Source organism: Tyto alba, unplaced genomic scaffold (genome assembly GCF_018691265.1).
Source record: "Tyto alba isolate M040663 unplaced genomic scaffold, T.alba_DEE_v4.0 Super-Scaffold_48, whole genome shotgun sequence".
NCBI lineage: Eukaryota > Metazoa > Chordata > Aves > Strigiformes > Tytonidae > Tyto > Tyto alba.
In genome coordinates, this window is record NW_024881324.1 from 2,320,770 (window position 1) to 2,332,055 (window position 11,286).

At 49.0% G+C, this 11,286-nt stretch overlaps 1 protein-coding gene across 1 annotated transcript in view; it reads left to right on the plus strand.

The window, feature by feature from the left end:
• The window catches only part of CTDP1 (CTD phosphatase subunit 1), a 113,761-nt gene extending 112,540 nt beyond the window's left edge, over positions 1-1,221 (plus strand). The window contains exon 13 of the mRNA XM_032998884.2: positions 179-1,221. Within this exon, the coding sequence (XP_032854775.2) occupies positions 179-320 (142 nt within the window). The 3' untranslated portion in view covers positions 321-1,221. The remainder of the gene's footprint in view (positions 1-178) is intronic.
• The last annotated feature ends 10,065 nt before the right edge of the window (positions 1,222-11,286 follow it).

Genomic DNA, 11,286 nt, shown 5'->3' on the forward strand with positions numbered 1-11,286 from the left:
CAGTTGTGTGAACTAACTACTGTTTGTTCATTTAAAAGCAACTGCTGTGCTTCTTGTCTAGACCTGAACAGAAGTGGAGTCCTTTAGCCCCACTTTTTTCTCGTGTTAAATAGTGGTCTGTGTTAATAAGCAATGAGATACCTCGACTCATGGACGTTATCTCTGTCTACCCTTCCAGAGGGCACAAGCGCAAACTGGATGAAGATGATGCTGCCAGTGAATCCAGTAAAGAATCCAGCAACGAAGATGAGGAAGGAAGCAGTTCTGAAGCAGATGAAATGGCAGCAGCCCTCGAAGCTGAATTGAACGACTTCATGTGACATTCATGCAGAAGACGGAATTTGTAATTATATTTTACTTCTCATAAACAAATCGGACTTCAGACAAGTCCCTTATGTCAGTACTCGGTGTTTTTCCAAAACGTGTGTGTATATTTTGCAAAGCAACACAAAAGGTGACACATTATTTTACAAAATCGGAAATAGATGTTTTTAAGGTGTTTTGCTAAAGGAAAATATACTTTTTTAAACAAAAAAAGTATTAAACGGGACTTGGTGTGCTATGCCAAAGACATGTTAGGAGCTCTGCAGAACCTTCATATACAGGACAGTAACACAAAAATTTGTGATTAAACATAGCAACTTCTTAAAAATGTTGCAGTCTGTGGCTTATGGGTAATGGTCTTCAAAAAAAAAAAAAAAAAAAGGAGGAGATAAAGGAGATGGAGTTGTCTGGGTAGTACAGCAGGAACCTGGTGAACTGGTCATCCTTTTCAACACATAAATGCTATCACATATAAAAGGATTTTTAAAATAAAAGAATGATTTATATTTGTATAGAAACAGAGAATGTGATATGCAAGCTTTGTGAACTCTGCGCTTGACCCACCTGTCATTTGCTTCTAAGAGAATACATAACGATCAAAACTCATGTTTCTAAGTTACTTTGTGGAGTAGTTGGGTTCTTTAGGGACATCGTTTAGATTTTTAACTTTTCTTCTCTGTAACCGGAAATTTAGCACAGCATACTGTGTGATCCTGTACTGCCATAAGAAGCATATTCACCCATTCGTGTTGTCTTGGAAAGAACGAGTGCTACTTCGGTCTAGATAGGATTTCATTTCTTTGACAAGAGATCCAATGTAAAGTTTTTGTATATTCTATTTCATATTTGACCCACAAAACAGATTTTCTTTCATTGAATAAAAATTCATTTTGTATGCTTCGTTTCCTTTTCCTGTTCATTTGCTTCCATCAGACCCAAGGCAGCTTTTCGGTATTACCTTTCCTTTACTCTGCATAAAAATAATGAAGAACATTGAAAGCAAGTGTAAATTTGTAATTCGGGCAGGTGACTGAGGCACAGAAGAGGGACACTGGCTCGGAAGATTCCCTTCCCTTCGGTATGTGAACTCTTATGTTCTGACGTTTTCTCGGGTCCCGTTGACTAGCCCCTGAAGATACCGTACGAGTTACTGCTCTGGTGTGGAATTTCTGAGGCTAGAACCATGGTTTATTGTCAATTGTTAGCAACTGGAGAGACAAATCCTTTTAAAACATGTTCGCAAAAGACTCATTAATTCAGATGTCGTGATTAAAAGGAAGTACTTTCTGGTGCAGAAATACTGAACTTTGCCACTTAGAAGTAAAACAGAATATTTCAGTAGAATCTCAGCTGGTTTGCACATAACAGGCTAGTTTTCAAATCTTCCTACTGGCAGTAAAAGGAAGACGGGGGAAAATAGGAGAATCTTTTCAGATTAATACTGCTTTTTCACTTCCGAATGCAAGGTCAGCATCCACAAGACAAAAATAGTGTTTTCTGTGGGAAGATGTTAAACTTCCTGGACATTTACACAGGTACCATGTAGCTGGAGTCTGCAGTGACCTGCCTGCTGTAGCTCCCTGTGAAAACAAGCAGGATGTCTCCAAGTGAGTTGTGTAACAGAAGAAAAAGACTAATGCTTGTAAAATGGGAAGTCAAAAATACCTTTTTTTCTTTTTTTTTTTTTTTTTTTCCAGCAACTGAAGTGCAGCCTCCCCAGCTATCAGAGGATGACTCCTTGTGATGCAAAATTAAAACGTCAGGGGCTGGGGGGTATGGTTTGCGTTTCCTTAAATTAAGCCCGGTTGAAATAAATGGAAATGATACCAACTTTTCAGGTCCCTGCGATGCTGCGAATGACTCGGCAGCCCAGATTTCCTCGGGGGCTCCGCGGCAGCTTTCGAGCCCTGGCTGTGAAGGCAGCCCGGCGAGCACCACGGGGTCGGTTGCTGCTGGCTCAGCGCTGGTTCCGCCGGGGTTGAAGCTGCTGGTTGGACGCCGCGTCCCCGGCACGGCAGCCGCCTGGCAGCACTCGGGGAGTGACCCCCTGCGTGTAAAGTTTGAGCAGCTTTGGGGTGAGGAAGGCTATACGCTCTTCCCGGTTTTATTCTGTGGTTAACTGGTGGGGTGCGTTTGTCTGGGCGGGAGTCCCAGAAGCGAGCAGCACTCCACTAGACCCAGCATCACCCGGGGCCCTGTGTAAACACGCAGAGGAAGGTTTCCACCGGGCTGAGGGCTGCATCTACCCAAGGGTCCGGTGCCTCCAGGAGCTGCAACAAACTGGTACGGCACGCTGAGGCCCCAGGGGCCGGCAGCGCGCTGCCAGGGTTAAAGCCAAGCAGTTCTGGAGCTATCATGGTGACACAGACAGGTCTGATTTTGACATTCAGTATTCTGGCAGCTCTAAGGACCCCTGCTCTCCAGTCGTTGGGGCGAGGGGACCGAGTACGGGGGGGTGTGAGAGGCACCAACCCATCGCTTGCTGCCGAGAAGGCATCGAGCCTGCTTTCTGTCTAGAAGTAGACTCCTGCTCAGGGAGCTGCACCCAGTAAACTGGTGACCAGCCTCTCTCTCTGCACGGGCAGGAGAGAGAACTGGAAACTGAAAATGTAATAGCTGATAAGTAAGTCAAATGCCCTGGCTAACCTGCCAGCAAGAAGCCTTTTGGTGTATGAGTTGTCACTCACTCTCACTAACTTATGCTTTTTTCAAGATGCAGGAGCATCCTAGGAAAGGCAACGCCTGTGCTTTGTGAAATGGCTTTTAACTCCTTACGAAGTGGCCCGCATCTCTTGACTAGTTGTTTTAGCCTATCTTCTTGACCTACTTCTGTAGGTGAGGTAGCAAGCCAGGAGCCTGCTGCCGGGCAGGGCTCTCTCCGGGCGGGAGCAAAGGTCAGACTCTCGCTGAGGCTGTTGAACTCACTGGGCAGTGCGGGTTCCCGAAGGGGTGCGGGGTGTGGCAGTGAGCACCCAAGGGGCACACAGCACACTGTTGAGCTTTCTGAGCACATACTATCGCTGCTGTCCAGGCAAGACGGCTCCTAAAGGCCTGACGGTTGTTTAAGAACAGGTAATATCAGACATTTCAGTGAAAAGACCATCAGCTTTACTTTTTCCCTCTCGATTTGCCCTCAGCAGGTCTGAAGAGGATAGGAAGACATCACGGCTCTGTGTTGTGGGTGGAGGTAGTGGTAAAAGCAAAAAGCACGGGGCAGTGGCCAAGCTTTTCCCTGTGCGTGTGCTGGGGACGGGGGGAGGACGAGGGGACAGCGTCGCTTAGCGCTGAGCTGTGAAAAACTCCAAGCATGCAAATCCTTTCACCATTGGGTTTTGTGCATATGTGGAATGGGCCCTCGGGTCTTCTCAGTGTTAGACAGTAACAGCCTCTGCGGAGGGTGGAAAGTCTCAAGTTTCCTTCTCAGCACTACTGCTTGCAGAATAGGTGACTGTCTTTCTCACAAGTGTGAAAACACACACGCACAAACCTGGAGCTGTACCTAAAGATTTCTCGGCTCTGCCTAATTTTACTACAGTGAACATCGCAGCGGATGACAGGTTGGAGAATTAATATGTAGCGGTCCCGTTAAGGAAGCGGATCTCTTCATGTAGCTGAAAATTCAGCGTGAGAAGTCTCCCATAAATTATTAAGCCAGGTTTAGCCAAAAGGAAAACACTGATGAATCATTTTTAATTAAAAACAAAAGCACACATTGAAGTTCTTGAAAACAGATGATTGTTTTTAAGTAGAAATGTTCCCTGGTAGCTAAGCCTTCAAGTCAAATTGATACTGCAAAAAGAGGCAGGTGTGTGTATGATACAAACGTTAAAACAGAAGAAAGGCTGTGCATTATTTCTTTTGCTCCTCTCCTCAGAAGAGCCTCCAAATCCTCTTTCTTTTCCTTGTCCAATTTGAGTTTGTGTACACCGTGTGAACTACTACACGCCTCGTCTTGGCTTGGCTCCTTGATTCCTTCAGCGAGACCTAGCCATCGTGCGCCCAGTGCCATCACCAAAGGAACATTTTCCCATCCCTGTCTTTATCCAGTAGGTCCCAGTTCTCACTACCTGCATGCAGGCTTTTTATACATTTGTTTTTCCTATCCAATGCCACCTTGTTTTGTCGTTTCAGAAATGTTTGGAGCCCAGTGCCCTCTCCCCTCCCGCTCTGGGGAACGGGAGGCAGCAGTGCCAGATCCCCCAGGCAGCATCACCTACAGCAGGCTGGTTTGCTGCACACCCGAAACTCTTCCTTTGGACCTGGCTGGGGGTTTTCCACACTTTCTCTAATGAGATCATTCATCCTTCCTACTCGCACATCATTAATAGTTGCTGTTTTATCATATTGTTCTGATTATACCGGCCTCCCAATCCAAAGCACACCAAAAGGACATGCAGCTTATGCAGCGCCTCTTCTTGCAATCACACTGCCTATCTGATCTCCCCATAAAAATTCCCAAACCAGCACTAAATGTAAGGTTTCCTCCCCCGGCACAGCTCCATCAGCAGGGTCCTCCTCACCCGGGCGTGCTGCTGCTCTCCCAACTGCCAGCCCAGCAAAAGCCTTGTGTTCCCCAGCCATGAACCCTGCGGATAGAGAGGCAGCTCTCGGGCATGGCCACACAGGTAAGGTATAGAATCACAGAATCACAGAACGGTTTGGGTTGGAAAGGACCTCTAAAGAACATCTAGTCCAACCCCCCTGCCATGAGCAGGGCCCCCTTCCCCCAGCCCAGGGTGCTCCCAGCCCCGTCCAACCTGGCCTTGAACCCTTCCAGGGAGGGGGCAGCCACAGCTGCTCCGGGCACCCTGGGCCAGTGTTTCATCACAAAAAACTTCCTTATATCTAGTCGGAACTTCCCCTCTTTTAGTTTAGAACCATTCCCCCTTGCTCTATCGCAACAGGCCCTCTTAAAAAGTCCGCCCCCACCTTTGCTACAGGCCCCCTTTCAGCACGGGCGGGCAGTCCTGCTCGGGGCAGCGGGGGACGAAGGGCCTGGTGCTCCGCCTGGTGCACGCACAGCCATTACCCGCCGTGCTGGAGGCTCCACAAAACCCAGCTAGGTAAGCCTGAGTTTCTTCCGGATGGGAAAGTAGCTAACACCGTTGTTTTGAATAAGAGTCTTCAGCTGGCTTTATTTTATATATATGAACTACAGTAACAGAGCAGTAACAAATAGTATGGATAAGTGAAACCGCTGACTTTCTGCAGGCTGCGTGTGAGTGCTTCCACATGGAGGGAGGAACGTCTTTCACCTGGGTAAACTTTATTCCTTGGTGTCGTATAGCTCATAACCATAAGTGGAGAAACTTCCTTTTTGCTTCTCCTCTGGGCTCCCATGTAAATCTCTCAGCTGGATCATTTCAAGCAGCTGTAAGGTCATCTGCCCCAGAGCTAGGCCAGCTGCTTTCCTGGATCTCCGCTGGGCCCACATGGACCCTTCTCCTCCAAGGAAAAAGAAAGGCTGAGTCTGTCGTCATCAATACATGCATGTAAACAGAGAAATCCACAGAATCACAGAATGGCTGAGGTGGAAAGGGACCTCTAAAGGTCATCTATCTAGTCCAACCGCCTGCTCAAGCAGGGAGGGCCACCTACAGTTGGTTGCTCAGGACCATGTCCAGTCAGGTTTTGGATGTCTCCAAGGATGGAGACGCTACAGCCTGTGTCCAGTCACCTTCACAGTGAAAAAAAATTTTTTTTTTTTTTTGAGGGGATGTGCAAGGGGAAAAAGAATGAGCACAAGGAGCATGGTTGTTGTTGCGTATGTCACAAAAGCTCCGTGCTGGCTAAGACAGAGGAGGCATAAGGCAGGTGTGGTCCTCACTCTTGGATTTCTCCAAGAGCTGAAACTTTTGGATGAATGACTGCTAGAAGCCTGTTGTGGTCCAAGTCCAATACTAGCCACTGTACTGATGAATCCCCTACCACATGTTAAGGAGAGTGTGGATCTTAATATATATGTGATGGGTTTTTTGAGCCACTTGACATTTTCATATGGGAACAAGGTTTGAAAAGGATGCCAAGCATTTGGAAGACAAGATTGCTACAGCTGTGAAGAACCAGAGATGAGCTAGAAGCCAAGGCCCTGTTCTGCACAACCTCTGTTTCTGGTACAGCCAATTATCCCTTCCACACTTCTCGTTCTGCTGAAGGAGCAGAGATGACCTGCGGTCTGTTGCCAGGTCAGGATGGGGTTGCTCATATACCCCAACCCCAGAGCACTAAGATCACTTCCTTGGCAAGATGGGGGCTGATTCTGACATGGATTCTGTAGAGTGTGCGCTGAGCAGAGGATGGGTTTGATGTGTTCACATTACTCTACTTTGTTGACAGGCACCGGCACTTTTTAACCCCTTTGGAGTTCTCTCACCTCTGCAGGTCTCATGCCCACAAAGCCTGTGATGCCACATTACTGAAACCAAGCTACCTGCATGAGACAGAGCCCCCTTGGAAAAGGATGTTTCCCCTGTGATGAATTCCTGGTTCTTCCCACCCTCTGTCCTAATTCTGTTTCCTGACAAGACAAGGAGCCATACCTGGTAGACAGAAGCACGTATGGCACTTCTAAATATCTCTGTCTCAAGAGAAGCTACGCTGATATAGCCATTGGGTAGGTTTAGAGGCTCTTTAAAGGTCGAGCAGATGCCAACCTGTAATATCCGAGGTAAGAGAAGTGCATTTTGCTGCCATACCTGTGGGATGGACACAGCTTGCTGTGTGCTGCCCTCTTCCACCGAGCTGTCCTCTGTGAATCAGCGTGTCTTGCCAGGAGACTGGGAAGGGGAGCGGAGCCAGGCCTTCCTCCTGAGTCACCGCTGCTCTCTTCCTGAGCCAAACCCTTGCCAGGGCTGGCAGGCAGTAACGGTGCTGCAGAGCCCTGTAGGTTTAACAGGTGATGACAAAACATCCATCCTTCTCTGAGTCTGCTGTGGGGCGTGAGCGATGCAGAGGTTTCTCCTCTGCCCCTTCCACATCTGCCACAGGAAGTCTTGAAAAAGTCAACCATAAGGGAGAGACCCTGCCGAGGACCCTCCGAAGGGCCGTGTCCTCCTCCCCTTTCCTTTTCCCTTCTCTACAGGAGACCAATGCCTTTACATCCCCAAGAACATTTGACTGCCAGATTTTGGATGTTGCTGCTCTTTGGCAACAAGGCGAGCTGTTCTCACTAAAGCACAACCTACCATCACTATTGATCAACTGTCAGCGGCAAAGCCCACAGGCGACAGCCTCCTCCTCCTCGCGCTGCCTTCAGACCAGGCGCTGGTGCTTTTTGGCAGGGAGCGCAGGAAGAACTCGGAAGAGCTTTTTATCTTTTCAGGTCTACCGCTATGGATATCTATGACCCTTTCAGGACATAAGTATTAAATGTGTCACTTAGTGCCGATATAAATGGTCCTTGGGAAGTTCTCTGTTTTAATTAAGTGGATGCATTTGGTCCTCGGAGAGCTCAACATGTACTTGGGTGGATAAATGTTTTAATAATTCAACTTTGTCTCTCCTAATCTTATAGCTGCAACCCACAGAAAAACTTTCTTTTCCTTGAGACTGAATACCAAATGAAGAACGCTCTGTTTTATTTCTCTGGTTTTTACTTTCTGTCCTTGGATCCAAGTTCTCAGCCAGCCTCTGAGACCACGGCAGAGCCCCACCGCGGGACACGCGTGTTTCAGCAGCCCTGTGCCGGCTCCACGGGACGGTGTCCCCCCTTGGCTCTCCCTCCCGGGGCTGCCCGTGGGAGCCGTGCCGCCTCCGAGCATCGCTCCGAGCGACAGCCCTGGGCCTCCCAGCCCCCGCCCGCTCCGCCGACCAGCGCCCCGCTCACATCTTCCCCCGCAGCCGGCTCCTCCTGCCCGTAACTCAAGCCACCTTTGGGCACTTTGTTTTTGCGCTGCGCTTTAAATGTCTCTTCCTTTTGTAAAATTCAGAAGACAGCTAAGAAGGTGAAAGCAGGCCGCGGGTGGGCTGCGGGACGGAAAAGAAAAGAAACTCAGCAGTCTAAAAGTTGTGCATTGCCAAAAGAACTCATCTCTCGCGACAGAGGCCGTGCTTGGCGTGCATTTAATCTGAACATACCCATCGGGCGAGGAAAGGTATCAGTCAGGCGCCCTCCCAGCTCGTGGTACAACTATTCCTAGCAGGCCTGAGACGTGCACTGGATTGAGCCATTTTGTGACGCTGGTGTTATTCTGGAAGGTTGTACGGCTGCGATCTGAAACAGCCCGCCTGCACAAACCCCGGTCTCTGGGGGGAAATACGGAACACACGCTCCGCTCCTCCATGCCGTACCCCCCCACATTTATAGGACACCACAACACGGATGTCTGTGTGTTACAAACCCGGGATGCTTTTAAGGACAGGAGGAGGAAGAGACATCTGGCTCAGTGAATGAAGGCTGGCCACTGTTTCTTTACATGAGAGAGCCACCGGTCTGTACGGGGAAGGAGGGTGACAAGGCAGTAATTCATCGAATTAGAAATTGTCCCCTACAACATGTGCCCAGGGCTGCTTGCAGACTGCATCATCCCACCACCTATTACTGTCCTTGTAGCCTGTACCAGAGCCCTTGCACAGGCCACGGAGCATCTGTGAGGCTGAGGGCTGCGGTGGAAGTGCTGAGGAATAAGTCCACGAGCGATTCCTGGTTTATCCCCAGTTTATATCATTTCCCTGCCTATTCATGGTTCTGCCTGCAGCCTCCGGCCGCTCTTCGCTTACTCAGTTAATAGATTTCACACGCCTCTGTGCCACGTCCCCCTCTCGGCTACACTCCCTCTCCGTGTGGGCACACCAAATAACTTCCCCTCGTGCCCGCTGCCGGTGGGTCAGCGTGCAGACAACCCAAGGGCTCCCTAGCTGGAAAGCTCGAAGGTGTTCAAAGAGGAACCCCCCCAGCCCCAGCACTTTGCCGTGATGCTGCACGCGCCGTGACACGAGCGGCAACGCGGAAACTGCTGCCGCTTTCAGAGAGCAGACGGCAAAAATGCTGCCCGTGCCGGGGAGGACTGGCTTACAACTGAGCTGCACCTCGGTTACCTCAGGTTGCAACTACCCCGGAGCAACCCCAGAGCAGGGACGTGCAAACAGCCCCTGTGCTCTGGTCCTGGCGCTCAGCATGGGCTGCCACGCTTCCTCACCCTGCACCCTCCTCTGGAATCCAGGTCTTGGTATCGGGGGCACAAAATGGGTTGCTTTTTTTAGCTCCCCTCCCTTGCTTGTTGTCGTTGTGCATGCCCCTCGGTGCTGCAGGACACCACGGTGCTCCCAAAGGGGCAGCTCCTGCCCGGTGGAAACTGCCAAGGTTCCCTTGATGGGAACCCTGAAGCCCTCCAAGAAGTCCGTGCTGGCTGGGGAGGTGCTCTGGCGTCTCTGGAAGCTGTTGTAGACCACTTTCTGGAAGAGAAGTGACAATTCAGAACTAATTCAGAATCCTCTACTGGGTCGTTGTGGAAGCGTGCGGTATTTGGAAACCTGGGGAGCACAAAGGAGAAAATACCTTCATTGCTCAGTGTCTCCTAATGTGCCACTGAAGATTCCATGCTCGTAGCTCTCATATTATGATGTTCACTTGGCTTTCTTGGAAGATATTTAGCTGATCAGTATAATTCAATACATTGGCATCTGTAAATACGTCCACACAATTCTTGCGCTGCACTTTTGCTCCAAAGCTGCCTGTTACCAACCCTCTTTCCATTTAAACCAGTGGTTTCTGGAGTCTGCTAACTACAAGAATTTCAGTTTGCACCTTAAGAAAATGTAAATTTTTTTTCTGTACTCCTTCAGGTTGTGAAGGAAAGTTTGAAAGTTTGTCTTGGCTGCATTGTGAAAAAGCACAGCATCAGCAGGTATACCTGGTGATTTTTAAGCTAAGCCCACAGCTTTCTGAGGGTTTACATCCAATTCTGAATGTGAGGGTTGGTGAATAGTGGTCTGGCGGCAATGAGGTATAAAGGTGTAAACAGTGAGATTTCCCCACCGGGCTGAAATGAGACTCCTTCAAGTCTTTTGTGAAATTTCGACACAGCTCAAGGAAACGTTTTCTGAGCAGCATGCGGGCTGCAATCTTGGGAACGGGTTCTTCCAGTGTTAACAATCAAGCAACCTGCCTCAGAAATTACATCCAAGCATTTTCAGAGCAGAACACCTTATAAATGTATTCTTTGTGTTTTGATAAATGAGATTGGGCACTGGAGGATGCATCTTTTCCAGCAGAGAGGATCTGAACAATGTATTTCAAAGAGAGGAGTTAGAACTCAAAAATAAAGTCCCACTATGTTGTATCCTACAAAACAAGAAAGCTAGACCAAGATTCCGAGATATCTGGGGTGAGAGGCATGCAGACCACCCCAGATACCACTGACTTCAATGTAATGGCATGAATATGAGTCCCTCACAAAACTCAAGAGCATCCTTCATGTTTCAGGCAGATTTTTCCCCCTTGAAGACTACCTGAGATGCGGGCTCTGAGTGAAATTTGTTGAGGACAATTATCCGAATTTACACTTGCTATTTGCTATCCATTACTTGTGCATTTTGGACCAAATGTTTTAAAATATTTTTAATGTGCCATCTTGAATATTTGTCAATATGCAGTTCTTCATCAGTGCTTTCAAGTTCAACTGGCTAGATGGATGCACACATACCGACTAATTAAAGCAAGGGTATATTCATGTTTGTAGCTGCTGCTCCTCGGTCTTTTCAGGCCCCAAACTGGCAGTCCAATGCAGCCAATTGTGTTAACAATTTTGCAAGGTCCTGCACCTGGGTCGGGGCAACCCCCAGTATCAATACAGGCTGGGCGAGGAGCGGCTGGAGAGCAGCCCCAAGGAGAGGGACTGGGGGGGCTGGTGGGGGGAAAACTGCCCGTGAGGCAGCCCCGTGCGCTCACAGCCCAGAACCCACCCATGCCCTGGGCTGCAGCCAGAGCAGGGGGGGCAGCAGGGCCGGGGGGGGGGATTCTCC